Below are 19,855 nucleotides of genomic sequence, written 5' to 3' on the forward strand. Positions count from 1 at the left end.
ACTGCTGCAGAACTTGATCACTTTTATTCTTTTAATCTAAAAAGTGAACCTACTGGAGAGTTGCAATCGGTATATTGGTCTGGTGCGAAGTTAGTTGCGCAGGGCGTGCGGGGTGTAGGCTTACCAGCGTGAAGAACTGAATTACAGAAGCTGCTGCTAAGAAGTCCCAGAGCAGAAGGGCTGGTTCCTGTTGTGAAAGTCACCTGGTACTCCTCAGTGTAATACCCTGCTTTCAGTCCTGAAACTTCTGTTTGACCAAAACCTTCTTCCATGTTGAATGCCTGCTTCAGCTTACATCTTGGAGAAAAGGTCACGCAACAGCTCTGCCAGTTCTGAGAGTAAATAGGGGGGAAATGGAAATCATGTTGCAGAAATTTGTGAGTTTCAGTATGAAATCTGTATAGCTTCTTACCCCCTTCAAAAAAATTAAAAATTACAGTGTAACAACACACATGAAATGGTGGTATGGACAATCATCTTACCCAAGTCCGTTTCAGCCATTAGGAGAGAGAAAAACACATAGTTCAGAGCATGCTTTGCCTTGTAAAGCTCTCACTGCTCTGAGCAGAACCTTGAGATTGGGTAGAAAATTATCACTCATATGATAGATATCTCACTGTCTGTACAGCCAACTTGCAAGTCTTTGCAAGGCTCATAATTCAGATGTTTTCAGCAATCCCTTCAGGATTTCAGCAGCTCAGTTCCTTGAACATATTTCTGTAACTGGCAGTCTGCCCCATGCCCGCACAGGCCATCGCGCCACTGTGTGACTTGCCTGTGCCCAATCCACGCGGAGCTCGCGTTTCCCCAGTGATCCTGAGCTATGCTAGCAGCAGCCGGGAATTTAGGGAAGAACATGCCAGCTATACTGACGAAAAGATTAAAAGCTTGGTCTAATTATGAGCAGACTATTGATTTCCGAGGCTGGAGCTTCATCATCAGGCCACCTCATGGAAGTGATATTTATGTAGTAAATAGCACGGTAGAGAGGGAAGACAGAACTTTGTTCATGAGCCAAAAGGATGCTCTACAGCAGAAGTCAGGCTCAGCATACTTGATAAGCACCTGACATAATGTGATGCTCCTAATCTTTAGGAATCATCTACGCGTAAACTATATTTTCTTAAAAGGTTTGAATCGGGTACAGTACATGAGGCAAGAACACACACTGAAGTAGAGATAAATCAAACCACAAAAAGCTACCTGTGAAAATAACCCAATTTTATCAGTAACAGGGATCCCCTGGCATAAATGCTATGTATCAAAGCGGGCTAACAATCACGGCAAAAGAGGCTGCATGTTTAATGTTACACAGTTGGCACAGAGGCTTCTCCAATGTATTTTATGCAGCCATGCTGATAAAAATGTTAGCGTTGTTGAGCAAAAGCTTTGTGAAAAAAAAAAATCCCTGCTTGGTATGGAACATGCCAGTGGGAGGGATGTGAAAGAAGTATAGTGTGCGTTCAGCTGCTGTTTGAGCTGCCAAGAAAGCATCCATGTTAGGCAGACACCACCCGGCAACTACAATGAATAGATTGACTTTCTGGGAGGAAATAACTGACAAAGATGTATGGAATAGAAGACAAAGAACAAAGTATTTCAGTTTGATAGAAATGTGTTTGCCATACTTCCTCAGAGTTGGTCTAAGTATTTGGAATGGACTGGAATGATCCAGTAATTTCAATACAGAGTGCCTGAATAGCCCAATACATCTCAAGATGAATACGAATCATTAACTCTTTGGCCGTAAACCAAGAGATTTAATTTGGTGATGAAGGCATCTGATCTGATGAGGACAAATGAGTTCTGCCTAACAATGCTGTTTGTTGTATTTATGCTGTTTTTCCTGTTTCCCGTGACTTACTATTTTATATTTACCTATTTAATAATACTGTAATTTCCCCTTTTCCCCTAAGCCTTGTAACACAGCATAAAAATGACTTTCACAGGAAACACTCAAAACCACAGACATATACAAATTACACTATAAAAGTGCGATATAATCTGGCAGATACATCTGCCTATTTGAAAGGTAGTTTTAAAGGTGAAAGACGGCTCAAACTCTTTGAAACCCTTGGAAGCCCAAAGCCGGAAGGAGCTTTGCGCCTTTTAACCAGCGTACGCAGCCATGTCACTTCTCCAGACACCCGGCTTCAGCCAGACTTCCCCTGAGGGGTTTCCCTAGCAGGTGTTAGCAGCCGCCGGTACACCCCAGAGCTCTGCGGCGCCGACACGCCTGCCCAGGCCGCGGTTCACGCCGCCGGCGCCTCTCACAGGCCGCGGGCACAGCCCGGGAAGGCACGTACGAGACCGACGGGGGAACCAAGGGTGGCTGCGGCGGCCACGTTGATCGTTTTTCCCTCAGGTGCCCGCCCAGGGGCAGGCTCGCCGCCGGGCGGCGGCGGCTCCCCTCAGCCGCGCGGCCGCCGGCGGGCCCGCCCCCACCTCGCGCCCCGGGGGCCACCTGTCCCGCCGCCGCGGCGGCAGCCAATCGGCTGCGGGGGAAGAGGCCTCGGGGCGGGCGGGGGCGGCTGCCCGGGCGCAGGGCGGCGGCGGCGGCGCGCCCCGGTGCGCGGGAGGCTGTGGGCGCCAGGCCCGCGCCCCCGCCCCCGGCCGTCGCAGCGCCCCCGGCTGCCGCCCGCCCGCCCGCGCCCCTCCCACCCCGCCGCCCGCCTTCCCCCGCCTTCCTGGCCCAGCGCCCGTCCCGCCTCCCCGTTCCTGGCCGGTGTCCCGCTGGCCGCCTCGCAGCCCGGTGTATGTGCGGCAACAACATGTCGGCGCCGCTCCCCGCCATCGTCCCAGCCGCCAGGAAGGCGACGGCTGCCGTGAGTGCGGGCGGGAGAGTGAGCCGCGGGGAGGCGCCGGCTGTCAGGGGTCCGCCCTGGCGGGCGGCGGCCCCCGCCCCGCTTTGTTCTCCGCTGCGGCCTCAGCCCTGGGCGGGGGGTGTCCGCAGCGGCTCCGCGGCCTGGGGGCGAGGCCGCGGTCAGGCCTGGGCCAGGCCGGCTGAGGGCGGGCGGCTGTGCGAGGGAGCATGGCGGGGGGGGCCCGGGCCGCGCCGGGACGGTTGACAGGTCTCTCCCGTTACTTTCTTGCTGGGCCGGGCTGGGGACCGAGGTCCCGCTCCCTTCGCGGCTGGAGCCCGCGCCGGGCAGGGGAAGGTCATCGGTGTCAGCGGGGGCCGCGCCGCCCTCCGCGCTCGGCGGGGCCCCGCGGCGCCGTGTGCCGGCCGAGAACGGGGTGAGCCCGCTGATGGCGGCGGGGAGGCCGCGGAGGGGAGGGCTGGGGTGGGAAGTGAAGGGAACAGAGTTTTCTGTGGAGAAAGTCCTGTCGTGCGCCCAGCTGTGTGGCCGACTGTAGCACGGGGGGTAGGTGCGTTAATTGTTTAATGATCTTACACCACTACGTTGTGGATTTTTTTTTTCCCTTTAGGTCATTTTTCTTCATGGATTGGGAGATACCGGGTGTGTATTCTGATTTATTGCATACTTCATAGTTATCGTTTCTAGCGTGAAGCTGCATGTTTTAAAGATGTGAGCAGTTAGTAGTTACTTAAGCTTGTTTTGCCCTTAATTGAATGCAGCGGCTGACAGCACACAAAACTTCGTGTATGCTGGAATGATGGTGACAACTCTATTTAAAATTTCCCAGCATAAGTCTTCAAAAGCTTTTTTCTTCTTTCTTTTCAATCACTTACCTAATTTAGTCGGAATGTGATCCCTAGCTTGTTCTTGAGTCAAACTGGTGGAAAAAGAAGTCTATGGGTTTCTGATCTTTCGCTTTCCTGAGAGTGTGTTCCTGGTTATTCCTGTGCTTGACTAAATTTAGAGGTGGTTGTTGTTTTTTTTTTTTTTTTCTGGACTTGGGGTTTGCTGACTTGCTGGTAGGTGCAGTTGGCCCGTGGTTTCTTCATTTTATCGTACTTACATTAAAATCCAGACGTACTTGATTTATCTAATCAAGCTGCTAAGTAGTCGCCTAATGTCTACAGATTTCTCTATCTGAAATATTGTCTTCAGACTCCAAAAATAACCCCAAACAGGCTATGAAATACCCTGTTTGTCTTGTTCCTGTTATTTCCATGTTTAAGTAGAAATGGTAGGAGTAGGGAATTTCTGGGAGGCACCTAGGTGTGGTATAATATTTCCATTTGAAGCTTGTGTGTGTGGAGATATACGCATACATTCATTAAAAATATTGAATTAACAAGTTAGGAGTGTGTTGAAACTTTTTTGGTGGAAGACTTTAAAGGAATTGGCACTTAGGTGTACCGAAAATAAGCAGCATGAATGCTTTATCTATTGTGCTTGCTTATGGGCAGAATGACATATTTTTTAAGAACTCTGGTTTTGTTACCTGGAACTTGAATATTGCCCCTAGGTTGAAACTTGCAATGTTTAAGACAAACTTTTTCTGAAGAACTAAAAAAAAGGCAGCTGTTGGAACTGAGACTTGCGTAACCTGGACAGTTAATTAGTAAAAAAAGAGTCAAGTCCATGCACTTGGCAGTATTCTACAAGTGGAGATGTTTGCTCTCATTTGTTGTGCTGACACACAAATCCCTCTTCCTTTCTGCTGGTAGGATGCAGCTGAGGCAGCATTACTGCCTGCATCTTGGCACCAAATGTTCAGCAAGTGATTGCAGAATCTTTTGAGTCTTTGGGATTTGAGTCCTTGCAAATCGGGTTGATGTTGGTTTTGGCAAGGGGAGAAAACCACAGAGATTTGCTCTCTAACATAAATTGTGTTCCTTATACAAATGTGGTATTTCCATTTTGGTGACAAAACTAACACGCAGTCTCAATCTTGCAATTGCACTGGGCGTACTGCAATGTGTGCATTAACAAGTCCTAACATCTCTGTGGAAATACAGCAATTTAGCTGTATTTGTTTCTCTAGTCCTCTGCAGCTCAGATTAGCTAAAACTGCTTTTGACATACTGCCATTTTTTTTCCCAAAAAGCAATAGTAGTGACCCAAAAAAGAATTGTCTGAAGAGAACTAATAAACAGTTTTTTAATTGCCCACAGTTTAACCCAACCTGTTATACTTCACGTGAAGTATTTTGCTCACTTCAGTTTACCAACAGTAATTTTCTTACTCTGAGAAGTGTCTAACAGAGGTTATGTTCTTTTTCTCTCTTAGCTCCTATATAAATGGCACGTAGCGATTGGTACATACTTGTCAAAATCTGAACAAAAGGTACAGCATAGAGGATTGTTCTAAAGAGTCTGCATAAATATGTATACAATGTTGCTTTTCAAATTAGTCAAATTAATCTTTATAGTTGGCTAAAAAAAGTCCCCAAATTCTTACCTAACTAGTTTTTCTCAGTCATATTTCTCCTGTAGATTCTTATTTGGCCTTCCATGATACTGCAAATATTATGCAAGTAATGTCACCCACAGTTTGTTAATGGTATTTATAAAAGTATTGGTAGGAAGCAGGCTGAGATACAAAGCCAGCATTTCAAATATCTGTACTGTCTGTGTGTTTGAAATGTCTTTAGGTAGCATACATGAACTTTTCAGGATGATATTGAAATTAAAACTAAAGCAAACATGCTGAAGTAATCAGGCCAACAGCAGGCAAGCCATAAAAGCATGTTTCACAAATGTGAATTTGTTACAGGTGTTTTCTGCTTAGAATCCAGTATCTAGTTTAGTGGGTGAGTTAGAAATACTGACTAATGAGAAAAATCAGGAAATACAGGTACATTGAGTGTTCTGGAAAGCCAAGTGCAGGCACAGGCAGTGGTTCCGGACAGGTTCAGATTTGAGTCCAGCTCAGTTCACGTCTAGATCATCTAGACAGGATCATCTAGCCCTGGAGTGAGTCTTTCAGAGCTGTTTATTTAAATTATGCTTTCCAGTTTTCTGGTTTGTAAGACGCTTGATAACTTATCTGCTGTGCAGATCTCACGTTGTTCTGTGCATTCATACAGCATGTGCTTGAGATTTAAAAAGCTACTGGCAATCTGGAGTGTTGTTCAGGACTGCCTGAATTTGAGAGTATTTGAGCTGAGCTCTTACAGGTCAGCTGAGTTAATAGGTCTGATTGATTAGGTTGGCTCCATGTGGAATTAGATGTCAGTTTGCTACTCTCCCCCATCAAGAAGTTTGGTTCAGAAAAAGCAAAGCTGTCTGGGAAAGAAGCTGCCTTTACAGGAGCAGCAAAGCAGCCTCTGGGCTAGAGCTGCCTGGAAGCAGGATACCTGTGTTCATATGTTGTAGCACCCAAGTTAATAAACCCATCCAGATACAGAGCAGGCTTTGCCTAGAGCCAAAGTGGTATTTCTGCAGCTGTGCTGCAGCTATGATAGTCAAATCAGATAAAGTGTCCCTGGCTGTATATATGCAATAAATATTCAGAGGCAGAACAAACCTTTTAAGTTTAGTACTGTATTCACAGCATACTGCAATTGATGTAAAAATTTTCTAGGAATGTGTTTATACTGATCTAGCTCATCATATTTCATACTTGCTCTGTGCTGTTGCACCAACACAGAAATAGGAGCTAAGCCAAAACATAAATGCCTTTTAATGTATTTTCTGTTAACAGGCATGGATGGTCAGAAGCACTTGCTGGTATAAAAAGCCCCCATGTAAAATACATTTGCCCACATGCGTAAGTTTGTAACTTTTCTTGTTTTACATTTTTCTATAGAATTACTTATTAAGACACTTGCACAGATGATGAAGTCAAATGGGATTTAGATGTCTCTGCATTTTGTTTGTATATGAAAACCAACTCTAAAATAATGTTGATGCTATTACATAATTCATTATTTTTAGGAACTGCTGTGTGATTTACTTTATGGCAAAACTGTGTTTTTATTTGTATTTTTATTTTGTTACTAATTCAGACTGCAAACATATTTGGAAAGTTTTATGTGCAAAGTTAGATTGTTTTGACTTTGTGTTTTCACTGGATTGAGTTGTTTGTTGTTTTTTTCCCCCCAACAGTCATTTGTTAAAGCCAGTCTTAACAAGGAATTATTTTTTTGTATTTTACTGACCATTAAATATACTTTGTATTAGGTACATGTACTTCTTAAACTCAGATGCATGTGTAGTAAATGAAATTTCTCTGTTACTTACAACAAGTTCCAAAGGTTCACAGAATATTCATATTTTCAGCAAATAATGCGATTTGAGCTGTCTTCGTGAAATTTGAGAAGTGAAGTACTTATGAGCAGGGTCAGGAGTCAGTAAATAAAGCATTGAGATCTATCTAGTATTTACTTAATGATAGAAAAACTAATTAAGTATAATCTTAATTTATTTTAACACAAAATTCAGGTAGTCTTTTGCTCCAGCAGTCTTAGGAGACGTGGAGCAGGGATGATAGGGAGATAAGTAAGCAATGTTTTGACATATTACTAGGCTGTGATTGATTGATTTATTTTACAACATGGCCATGCTTTGCTGAGCCGTTCAAAAAGAGTACAGCAATATATGCTGTTCTCTTTGCTTGCCCTTTGTCTTCTTTCAGTCTTTCCCCACAGAACTTACATTCCTCAGTTTCAGTAGATTAAAACTATAGCCAGGTTTAATCCATGGTATGGTCCATTGAAGTTGTCTTGGTATATCTGAAAAGAGGCTGTACACCAGCATAAGGGTGGGAGTGAGTCCTGCGGTGAAGGCCGGCACTGCTTAAGCAGATTCAGCTGCTGAGAGAAGCATGTGTGGCCAGACTCGTATCCACCTCTGTGCTGTGTTTGGCTGTGTCCTTAGGTTTGCTGATGTTGCTGTGTAAGGTGCCTTCATCCACTGAGCATGTGTGTGGAACTGGGATAAATAACTGTTACTTCAAAATAATTAAATCACAGAGAGAGAGATAGAAAAAATATGTATATGATACATTTGCATTCACACACAGAGAGGTGTATATATAAAGTAACCCATTAATGTTTTGCTTGCTCTCCAATGAGAGTGGTAATTCATCCCTGAATATTAAATGTGTTTGGGCTGGCAGGTTTCAAGAGAGACTTCTTGAAGAGACACTACAAAGTAGCTAAGTTAATTATGGTTTAAAAGTAAAACAGGATTAGGGATATGTAATTTCATGACCTAACTGCATCTGCGTTATTAAATTTCGGTATATTTCTTATGTCAGTATTGTTTATTCTCATTTCTAGGCCAGTTATGCCAGTTTCTTTGAACATGAACATGGCAATGCCATCATGGTAAGTATTTGTTCAACTGCAAATAATTCTAATCAAAAGATCTGGGGGTTTGAACTCATTGTTCTTCATTAGAAATCATGAACAACCTGAATGGCTGTTTTTTTAATCACGTGTAAGTATAAAAAGGTTTTTGCTTTAGTTTTGTTCTTACAAAAAGGCTCTCATGAGTACGCTATAATTCTCCTTGTGTATCTGTAGTAATGGGTATTCCTCAGGACTAATCTGTATGTTTTAAAACACAAAACCCACTTTATAGTCTGTATTGTGTATAAATTCATAGTAGTAGGAGAGACTTGGAGTGGAAGTATTATTCCTGCTATTGACTAATATTTGGTGGGTCAGTAGGATATCTAGAAACTGTTCTTTAGAACATCCGTTCAGAATGGAGAACAAGAAAAATAACAGTAGATTTCAGTGGTCTTAAACCAGTCCTCTTCAGGTTGGTTTTTTTTTTTTCTCAAGTAACTGTGTTTGGTTTTCCTATATTTCTTCAAACAGTATTTTAATTTTGTACATGCAACTGATAAATTGAAATTCCTGCTGATATTTTTGGAGCAAATATCAAAACTGAGCTGCTTAATCTGCACTAAATTACAGAAGATACTAAAACTCGGAAAAGCTTTGTTGACTATATCTAGCCTTTTAGCCACGTTCACAAATTGTCCGCTATTTCTTGTAATCTATGGGTGGTTGGTACTAAATAATAAGTCAGCCTACATTTTTATTTGAAAAATATCCCAGTTTTATTATTTGTGTTTTAAGGAAGTGGAATGGGTGCTCTAATGAGTAATGCTGTTGTTGATATTTTTGTAAGGTTTGATATCATTGGACTTTCTCCAGATTCACAGGAAGATGAAGTTGGGATCAAGCAGGCAGCAGAGAACGGTATGCTTAGAAATACTTTTTATGTCTTAAAAGTACTTCCGTATATTCTTAAAAATGAATTATCAGTCTGAAACAGATTTTCCAAAGACAAAATTACTAGGGAAAGTAATATATATGTATTGTATTATTGCCGATCAAAGTTTAGCTAAGTGCGTTGTTTTGGTTTTTTTGTTTTTTTATTTTTTTTAAAACTTCTTGAGTAAATAGAGTAACTCACCAGCATAAACACTTCATACTCTCAAATACAAAGTGTACATGGGAACCAGTGTATTTCTTAAGAGCTTCTAGGTAGCACAGCAGGTTAGAGCTGTACAAGCATCCACTTGTGATGCTGGATAGTTAGAAGAGGATACCATCTTCCTGGCAGTGGGGCTTTTGTGAGACTTGCTTGCATGTTTTTCTCTCTGGAAATGGTACAGTGGCACTGGAACTTCTGATCATGCTCTAGATCTTTTGATACTTTTTAATATACAGCAGACTAGATTTTCCTTTCACTAGCGTTCCGTTGACATCAGGGGAAAAGTCTCTTTCCTTTTCTAGACCTTCTATAGAATGGAGTGGTGTTTAACTACTGGCCTTTATGTATGTTGCAGTTAAAGCACTGATAGATCAAGAAGTAAAAAATGGAATTCCTTCCAATCGAATTATTCTGGGAGGCTTTTCTCAGGTAAGGTATGGTTGGAAAGAACTGTGACTTTTTCTAGGGAAGTAACCTAGCTTTCCTAACATGGGAAATCGTGACACTTGAATTGAAAAGAGCTGATGTTAAGTTCTTCTAAAATTTTAAGGTGTCAATTTTCCTTTGCCTTAACAAAGTTTTTTAGCTCTATGCAAATAATTACTGTTCGTTGAAAAATGAACATGCGTGTGAAAAGGTACTAAAATTAGTAGTCAGTTTAAAGTCTTTATGCACATAACATACATAGCTTTGCTTGAAAATCTTGCTAGTATTTTTAATTGAATTTGGTAGATATTTGATGTTCTGGATTTATTTGGGAAATTCTTCCCTTTGTACTTGTAAGACATCTGTGGTAGGTAGGTTAACAGATTAATTGTTCCATACACTAACTCCCCAGTCTGCATGCAAATAAATTAAAATATTAAAGTAGTGATAATACTGTCATGAGTGATAGAGCTTGCTTTCTTCCCCCACCCCCCCCACCCCCCAGCTGTTAGTTATGGTAAATTTGCTGTTTTACTTCTGAACTGATCACATGGACTTGGAGGGGGGAAAAAAGCAAACTAAATGTACAGGAATATTGGTTTTAGTGTTGCTTCTAAGGAAGAATACACTGGAACAGAAAAAATACCTTTAAAGGAGAAACTAGAGATCTTGAAACAAGTGTTAAAAGGAACATTGCCATCAGCATTCTAATACTTTTTATTTCTTTATCTTAGGGAGGTGCTTTATCATTGTATACAGCTCTTACAACGCAACAAAAATTAGCAGGTGTAGTAGCCCTCAGCTGTTGGCTTCCTCTACGGGCTTCTTTTCCTCAGGTATTTATGTTTCTTTCCTAAGCTAACTTGTACTTGGGGAATGAGTGTATCTGAAGATTGCAGCCTTCCAGTACCTAAAGGGCGCCTCCAAGAAAGCTGGAGAGGGACTTTTTACAAGATCATGTAGTGATACAACAAGGGGTGATGGCTTTAAACTGAAAGAAGGTAGATTTAGATGAGATATAAGGAAAAATTCTTCACTGTGAGGATGGTGAGACACTGGCACAGGTTGCCCGGAGAGGTTGGGATGCCCCCTCCCTGGAAGTGTTGAAGGCCAGGCTGGATGGGGCTTTGAGGAACCTGATCTAGTGGAAGGTGTCCCTGCCCATGGCGGGAAGGGTGGAACTAGGTAATCATAGAATATCAAGTTGGGAGGGATCTCAAGGATCGCCTGGTCCAACCTTTCTTGGCAAAAGCATGGTCTAGACAAGATGGCCCAGCACCCTGTCCAGCTGAATCCTAAAACCGTCCAATGTTGGGGAATCAACCACTTCCCTGGGGAGATTATCCCAGTGGCTGATTGTTCTCACTGAGAAAAATTTTCCTCCTGTGTCCAGTTGGAATCTTCCCAGGAGTAACTTGTGCCCATTACCCCTCATCTTTTCCATGTGACTCCTTGTAAAAAGGGAGTCTGCATGTTCTTTGTAGCCACCCTTTAAATACTGGAACATGGTGATAAGGTTTCCCATAAGCCTTCTTTTTTCGAGGCTGAACAAACCCAGTTCTCTCAGCTTTTCCTCATATGGCAGGCTTCCCAGTCCCTTCTCTGGACCCTCTTCAGCCTGTCCATGTTTTTTTTGTATGGTGGGGACCAAAACCGAACACAGTATTCCAGGTGTGGCCTGACAAGCTCTGAGTGGGATGATGACTTCTTTATCTCTGCTGGTGATGCCCTTGTTGATGCAACGCAGCGTCCTTTTGGCTTGCTTTGCTGCTGCAGCCTGCTTGCTCATATTAAGCTTGTTTTCCACCAGGACCCCCAGATCCCTAAGATCTTCAAGGTCCTTTCCAACCCAAATCATTCCATGATTCTATGATTGTGCAGGTATTAGTGGCCATCGTTATTACCAAATATTGACAGTTGTTTGATAACTCAGAAGTTTTAAAAATAGGGCCCTGGAGTTTGAGAGTTTGGCAAGTAGGGAAAATGAGGAAATAGTCAGTAGCTGTCTCTGCTTAAAATTACATTCCCAGGAAACTTAAAGGATACAACAAATTTTCCGTGAAGATGAATTTTCGTTTTGCTATTTGTTCCAATCTGCAAGGCACTATCTTATTAGAGACTAGGTATTTAAACAAAGCATCATGTTTTTTACTCGGCCAGAAGTCATGTTCTCCTGAAATTAGTGCCAAAATTTTATTTGCAGGTTTTTGAACTTAATGTGTTGTCAGGCACAGAGTTTACTTCATAAGGAACTTGCAGACTATACGCTGTGTTTTTTTCCTTCAGAATTCAACCTATTTATCATGCCACAGGGCATAGTGCATGGGGTTATTTTATCTTGAGGATGTTAGCCCTACCTCCACTTACTGTCTCTTTCTTCTCTTCTCCGCTCTAATTCCACCCCTAACAGGGCCCTATCAGTGGTGTTAACAAGGAGATTGCTGTTCTTCAGTGCCATGGGGATTGTGACCCATTGGTTCCTTTAATGTTTGGTTCTCTGACTGTTGAGAAGCTAAAGAGTATGCTAAATCCAGCCAATGTAACCTTCAGGACTTACTCTGGCATGATGCATAGCTCATGCATTGAGGTAATTTTCTTAATATACAATGTTTTAGCTGGGTACGGTTAATTTTTTTCCTTCAAAACAAATATGTATTGAGTGGGGTTTTTGGTTTTGTTTTTTTAATAGCAAGTGCTTGATGCTACTGACTTTAACTGAATGCCTGCTGAAAAAGCATCCAAGGCAAAAGTTTATATGACTAGTGGGAACTTCCTCATAAGTCTATTTTTGGGACTAGGCTAGTTGGTCTATAAAATACTTTCTTTTTTTTCCCGCAATCTTTATTGTTTGCTTACTGGGGAAAAAAAAAAAAATCACTGAATTGGAAGGCAGATTCTTACAGCCACAGCATAAATACAACATGGGATTTTGGAGAGAAGAATCCTGTTAGTTCTATGGATGGAGACATCAAAGGAATAAGGAGGCAGGACTGACACTATGGAAGAGGCAGCCTCAGAACCTCTATTTATGAATCTGGCTCAGCAGGCAGCTGAGCTGATGCAATGGCTTGCTGCTGCCAGAAAGGGGTGGACTAGTTCCCTCTGCTCATGACCTTGTGGCCCTCTTTTTCCTTCTTGCACCAGCTCTGGAACTGATCAGGAACTTCTTTGAACCATTTGAACTTGCTAAATGGCAAAAGCTGCTAGCTTCATTTTTTGCAGCTGTAATGACTTGAAGTATCAGAACTCACACAAAGTAAATGGTAGGAGCAAGAAACAGAAGAGGAGGCAAGGAACAGATCTGCCACTGGTCAGCAGCAGTAACTTTGTTAATTTGGATTGCTGCATCTTGTGGGACCTGTACCTTTGGACAACCTCTTTGGGACATTTATACAGTTGTATTGTGTTTAGGCAGTAATAGCATTGAGTTGTCACACAAATACTAACAATGTGCTCTTTCTTACAACATTGACTTAATAAAAAAAAGAATAAATAATTTTTTACATGGATTGGTTCCCCAGTCAAGTTTGCTGTATTGCTTTTTTTTTTTTTTTAAAGGAAGGAAGCATCATGAAAGTGAAACTGAATGGTTAGGAGGAGGAGCTGCTGGCTTTTCACACTGCTACTAACTTGCAGAAGTTTGCAGGAATCTGTGGTCTTAGCTACATTCAAATCCTATCTGTGCTCAGCCTGGTGCTATTCAGATCTCTTGATGATTAATAGGTAGTTTTCCTGCTGCACTTCAGAGAGAGAAAGAGGGAAAAAAAAATACTCTGTGCTCTTTTTCTTGTATTTTAGTCTTTTCTGAGTACATAGTGCCTTGAAGAGTTATCAGCATTGATTTGTTGTGTGCAAAGTGGTGTGATTTTATCAAGTAACTACTCAATATTTGTAGCCCAGCTGCTCATTATAACAAATGGTTTAGTGTAGCTGAATATGTATTAGTAGGGAATTTCAACTAATACATACCTTTATCTTTAAACAGGAGATGATGGATGTAAAACAGTTCATAGACAAACATCTACCTCCCGTAGACTGAAATGATATGTGAGAAGCCTTCTATATAAATACACCAGCATCAACTGTGGTAGAGTGTTAATCTTTTCACATGCCTGATAGGAAGCATTACTTCTATACCTGCGGTGTACTACTGTGTTGCAAATTTATATTTAGGATGAGGATTAAATAATACACATGTACAAGAAATTATAATCTTGTTAGTATTAATCATCCACTGGTGGGGCTATATGAATGTGGCAGCTAGGTGACAATGACAGAATGTAACCGAAGCATACTGTTTTAAGATGTCTGATATTTTTTTTTTGATTGCAGAATTTCAAACTATTTGTACAAGTAATTAAAAACTAAATTTAAGTGGGCAACATAAATGTGACTAGTTATACTTAAGACATGATTTGTTCTTAATGCGCATTGAAAGGATATTAAAACGTTTCCTTTATGTAATGGATACATAAAGTACACAACACGTAACATAGTGGGCATATGATGGTAGAATAAATGCTACCAAGGATGAAGCTTTAAATATTAAATGTTAATTGTTGCTCCCGATGAGGAGGGTTGTTTTCCTATAATGGCTAGAAGTCAGCGAAGGTATTTCTTATATTTAAACCACCTCAATGTTTAACTTTTCATATAGGTAGATATTGTTGAAATTATAAAGGGACTCATTCCTTGTTAGACAGTCATTTGTCACTTATTGTCTTTTTTTTTAGTGTAAAATCACATCAAATGCTGACTTGGAATAGAACTCTGAAGAAGTGTGTAGGATTAATTTGAGCTTCATTTAAAAATTCCTGCTTTTGTACTGAATGTCCACCTTGTGTTTTAGTCTTTGTAGCTTTCATTTGTGTAGAAATGTTGATAAATTTCACATGAGCAATTCCAGCATATAGCTTTGACTTTTCTGTCTGCTTTGGAGTAATTAACTGAAAACAATGCAGCTGTGTAGTTCTGTGTATTGTTGAAATCTTATCTGTAACACAGACATTGACTAATTTGAATTCTTTTTTAATAGAACTTTAAGTGCAATTGGGATCTAACTTTAAATGGATACCTTCTAATACTACTTTTACTGTATGTTGAGACTTGAGTTTTTTCTGAAAAAGAAGAAAGAATTTCATTTTCAAATGTATCAATCTACATTTCCCTAGATCAGTGTAGCCTAGGAATATGAAGACCTACTATGGGAAAAAAAAATCTACAAGATACAGAATGTCTCTTCTTTCAGAAACTTAAAATTCTATAATGCACTGGGTTACAGAAATTGATGCACACTCAAGAACTTTTTGCAGTTAAGAGCCATAATTTATTTCTGCAAACAGCTGTTCTTCTGTAGAGTCCAGAGGCTGTCATCACACTAGGAATGTTTAAAATATACACTACAGTTTTTACTACGTAATATGCTGCAAACAATGTTCTACGCTGTAATATGTTTGCAAGCAATGAATATTCCTATTTTGGATGCATCTGTTGTGTCAGCACTGTGCTTTATACCTGTGTTTAAGGTATTTTCTCCTATCCCATCTTAATCAAGTGGTCATCTTAACTGAGGCATCTGCCAGTACAAATGTATAACTGGGGAATTATGCCTTTATATCCCTTCTTTAACACAGCTGATGCCAGAGTCTGGCTTGTTAACCTAGTGTGAGTTCTCAGTTTTCAGTGCTTTTTTTCATATGTATTGCACTTCATTTTTAGGAAGCTGTTTTTCTTTTCTAATCCAGTTTATCTGGATTATTAAACATCTCTTAATATGTAAAATTGAAAAGGAGGTTTTTTTCCTAAATGGTGTTGAAACACTTTTAGATATTCCATCTGTGTGGTTGAGAGGGCATGTCTATTAACTTTGAAGTTTAATTAGTCTTTTCCCTCAGTCACTCTGTTCTATAGATCTGCCAATTTGTCTTCCAGTTAATTTAGTTCACAGAAGAAACCATAATATTCTTATTGTACTTGTGCCAAAGTTCTATTGAGAAAACAATGTGTCCTATCTTGGAGTCATTCCCAAATTGCATTAGCTAATTTTGCAGTGCTGCTGAATTGCAAACTTGGTAAGCAAACTACATGTTATTTCTCCTAGTTTTTAGATTTATCCTCATTCCCCTGTTGTCTGAATAATTCCCTGAATATTGGCATGTTTCCAAAGTTCTTGCACAAGCTTGTAATTTTTCCTTTATTATTTTCTTGTTCTGTTTGTAAATTGTTTGATAATGCTGTTCAGCTGTCATGTTCAATTTCTAATTGACTGTGTGCTCATTTCACATTTTCTTTCTTCTGTTAGAATGAGTTTAAAAATATTTCTTAAGATTTTAAAATGAGATCAGCCCTAGCTTTATTCTGTTAGCTTCGTAACACTTTCTTCAGTATGGTGAACTGTGTTCACAGCTTGTGGTCAGTTTCTAGTACTTACACATTTTAATCGAAGTCAGCTTCAACTGTTGTCCTGGTGCTTTCATATGTTTTTCTAGAAATGCTTTATGTGCTAACTTTGTTCAAATATTCAGCTATCATAACAGGATTTTTTTCATACTGGTGTTTTGCTGCTTGCTTTACCTGCAAAGAGCTGTGTTACCAAAGTAAATGTTAGCAAATGTTGTGACTTACTCTGAACTTCTGTATTGTTGGAAGAATTCCCCTCAGGTCTTTTTTTGCAGGAGTGTATGTGTATGTTGTAGCTGGGGGTTGTTAAAGAGCCCAGAAGCTAGACAAAACTTCAAGGCTGTATCCTGTCTCCTCCTATACTACAGCGTGTATCTTGAGCTCCTGTCTTTTGTAAGTTCCCAAGCTGATTGGAGGGCTGTCTGTATGATCTTTTAGCTGAAATTCCCCACTACCTGCAGTGATGTGATGCTGGGATTGTTGCCATAATTGCATGTATTTTTAGACTGAATGATAGTTCAGTCTGGTGTGGGGATTTTCATAATACTCTATTACAATGGAGAAGTTGGGCTGTCAGTGTTCTGAAAGTGAATGTCCTATCCTCATAAACTGCAGTTTGAAACTATTCAGTAATTAAGTTTATCTTTTGTACTGTTAGACTTTCTCCAAAAGGGGGATGATGTCTGTGAAACCTGCGAAAGCATTGATATGAAAATACCTTGCTTGCAGATCAGTTTGTTTCAATGGGTATTTAACTCCCTAATGTGTTTTTAATTTCAAAATGGCACTTAAGTTTGACTGCAGTTTTGTGCAGTCAGAATTCTGACTTCTTGTTGGAATATGTTGCCCACTTCTTAACAAACATGTTGAATTATGTATCATAAGCTGAATTTTCCAGCTATTCCTAAGGTAAACCTGTACTGGAGTCTGTACTGTGGTGAGGGCTGTATGATTTGGTCTCTTCCTCCTATCTTGTATAATTACAACACAGTAGGTTGGTAAAAGTACTGTACACTGTAACTGGTATTAGAACTGTTAATTAAAACATGTTCTCTCTAATGGACTATACTGCACTTCATTGAAATCATTAGGATGCATCTTTTCTGTAGAGGTGCTATTTATGTTGATGGGTATGACTGAGAACAAACTGTAAGATGTTAATGAAGCCATATGTATAAGGCCTGTGTATTTGAAATTTTATAAATATCGAACACTTCCTCTTTGTTATGAAGTATAAGCCATTTATATTTAATATAAACACCTAAGATGTAATTTAAGTAGTTTACTCATTTTATTTATGATAAGAAATCATAATTTTGGAAATTATTTCTGTAGTAGGGAAAATGTAAAATCTTTCCATTTTTATCATTGTCAAATAAATTTCAATTAGCATTTGGGCAAGTACTAAAGACTTTTTCCATACTTACCTGAAAGTTGAGCTTTCATGTGCTGTGAAACAGGCACTTTAGAGGCTTCTTGCAAATACATTGCATGGTAATATATGCATTACGATATAATACAAAATAACAATGATTTGTAGTTACTGAAAAGAAAAAAAAAATGACCAAGTTATGTTTTGCTACCTTCTTGAGAGAATCATAGAATGGTTTGGGTTGGAAGGGACCTTAAAGATCATCTAGTTCCAACCCCCCTGCCATGGGCAGGGACACCTTCCACTAGATCAGGTTGCTCAAAGCCCCATCCAGCCTGGCCTTGAACACTTCCAGGGAGGGGGCAGCCACAGCTTCTCTGGGCAACCTGTGCCAGTGTCTCACCACCCTCATAGTAAAGAATTTCTTCCTAATATCTAAATCTGCCCTATTTCAGTTTGTTTTATCACTCTATCCCTTGTAAAAAGTCCCTCCCCATCTTTCCTGTAGGCCTCTTTTAAGTACTGGAAGGCCACTATAAGATCTCCCCAGGAGCCTTCTCTTCTCCAGGCTGGACAACCCCAACTCTCTCAGCCTGTCCTCATAAAGGAGGTGCTCCAGCCCCCTGATCATCTTCGTGGCCTCCTCTGGGCCTGCTTGAGCAGGTCCATGTCCTTCTTATACTGGGAGCCTCAGGGCTGGACGCAGTACTGCAGGTGGGGTCTTGCAAGAGCAGAGTGGAGGGGGAGAACCTCCTCCTGCTGGCCACACTTCTCTTGATGCAGCCCAGGATACAGTTGGCTTTCTGGGCTGTGAGTGCACACTGATGACTCAGTTTCCCTTCCATTAATAACCCCAAGTACTTTTCTGCAGGGCTGCTCTCAATCCGCTCATTGCCCAGCCTGTATTTGTGCTTGGGATTGTCTTGACCCATGTGCAGTACCTTGCCCTTGGCCTTACTGAACTTCATGAGGTTTGCACTGGCCCACCTCTCAAGCCTGTCCAGGTCCCTCTGGATGGCATCTCTTCCCTCTAGAGTGTCAACTCCACCACACAGCTTGGTGTCACTGGTGAACTTGCTGAGGGTGCACTCAATCCCACTGTCCATGTCACCAACAAAGATGTTAAACAGCGCCGGTCCTAACACTGACCCCTGAGGAACACCACTGTCACTGCTCTCCACTCAGACATGGAGTCATTGACTGCAACTGAGTGTGACCATCCAGCCAATTCCTTATCCACTGGGTGGTCCATTGGTCAAATCTGTGCCTCCAATTTAGAGACAAGGATGTTGTGCAGGACAGTGTCAAAAGCTCTGCACAAGTCCAGGTAGATGACATCAGTTGCTCTTCCCTTATCTGCTAATGCTGTAACCCCATCGTAGAAGGCCAGCAGATTTGTCAGGCACGATTTGCCCTTAGTGAAGCCATGTTGGCTGTCACCAATCACCTCCTTATTTTCCATGTGCCCTAGCATAGTTTCCAGGAGGATCCACTCCATGATTTTGCTGGGCGCAGCGGTGAGACTGACTGGCCTGTAGTTCCCTGGATCTTCTTTTTTACCCTTTTTAAAAATGGGGGTTATGTTTCCCCTTCTCCAGTCAATGGGAACTTCACTGGACCACCCCAACTTCTCAGATATGATGGATAGTGGCTTCTCTCAGGACCTGTGGATGCATTTCATCTGGTCCCATGGACTTCTGCTCCTTCATGTTCCTTAGATGATCTTGAACCTGATCTCCTACAGTGGTGAGTTCTTCATTCTCCCAGTCCTTGCTGTTACCTTCTGTGTCTTGGGCGGTGTTGCTGGAGCACTTGCTGGTTAAGACTGAGGCAAAAAGGTCATTGAGTATCTCAGCCTTCTCCATATCCTGGGTGACCAAGTCTCCCGTTTCCTTCTGGAGGGGGTCCACATTTTCCCTAGTCTTCCTTTTATCACCAACATACCTGTAAAAACTTTTTTTGTTGCCCTTGACCTCCTGGCCAGATTTAATTCTTTCAGGGCTTTGACCTTCTTAACCTGATCCCTGGCTACCTGGACAATTTCTCTGTAATACTTTGGACTTGGACCTTACACTTGGCTATGTTAAGTATGACTGGATTTTTTTTCATATTCTGGGTTAATTTTATTTTAACTTGTTTTCTTGGAATTAGCAGTAATTTTGAAAGGTAGAAGAAATTAAAGTATTTTCTAGTAGCCTTATTCTGGCACACTAAAGAACCAAAGTCTTCTCACTGTGTATTGCTACACCTTTCTCTGGGGGTTCTGCGGTGTCAGGAAGCCTTTGAAGTTATGTTAGGTTTGGCATACATAGCACTTAACATATTTGTTACAGAAGCAGTTTTCACGTCAG

General features: G+C 41.2%; 1 protein-coding gene across 3 annotated transcripts in view; it reads left to right on the forward strand.

Annotated features, from left to right (window-relative positions):
• Window positions 1-2,589: 2,589 nt before the first annotated feature.
• LOC141921130 (acyl-protein thioesterase 1) overlaps window positions 2,590-19,855 on the forward strand; it is a 50,891-nt gene continuing 33,625 nt past the window's right edge. The window contains exons 1-10 of one of the 3 annotated variants that reach the window (XM_074819228.1): window positions 2,602-2,825; window positions 3,430-3,461; window positions 5,142-5,198; window positions 6,558-6,623; window positions 8,137-8,184; window positions 8,999-9,069; window positions 9,663-9,736; window positions 10,468-10,569; window positions 12,144-12,320; window positions 13,719-17,541. In XM_074819228.1, the coding sequence (XP_074675329.1) occupies window positions 8,144-8,184; window positions 8,999-9,069; window positions 9,663-9,736; window positions 10,468-10,569; window positions 12,144-12,320; window positions 13,719-13,772 (519 nt within the window). In that variant the 5' untranslated portion in view covers window positions 2,602-2,825; window positions 3,430-3,461; window positions 5,142-5,198; window positions 6,558-6,623; window positions 8,137-8,143 and the 3' untranslated portion in view covers window positions 13,773-17,541. Of the gene's footprint in view, window positions 2,826-3,429; window positions 3,462-5,141; window positions 5,199-6,557; window positions 6,624-8,136; window positions 8,185-8,998; window positions 9,070-9,662; window positions 9,737-10,467; window positions 10,570-12,143; window positions 12,321-13,718; window positions 17,542-19,855 lie in introns of those variants that run through there. The other 2 variants (XM_074819217.1, XM_074819237.1) reach the window with 2 other exon arrangements.

The sequence above is a fragment of the Strix aluco genome, chromosome 1, assembly GCF_031877795.1.
Source record: "Strix aluco isolate bStrAlu1 chromosome 1, bStrAlu1.hap1, whole genome shotgun sequence".
Taxonomy (NCBI): domain Eukaryota; kingdom Metazoa; phylum Chordata; class Aves; order Strigiformes; family Strigidae; genus Strix; species Strix aluco.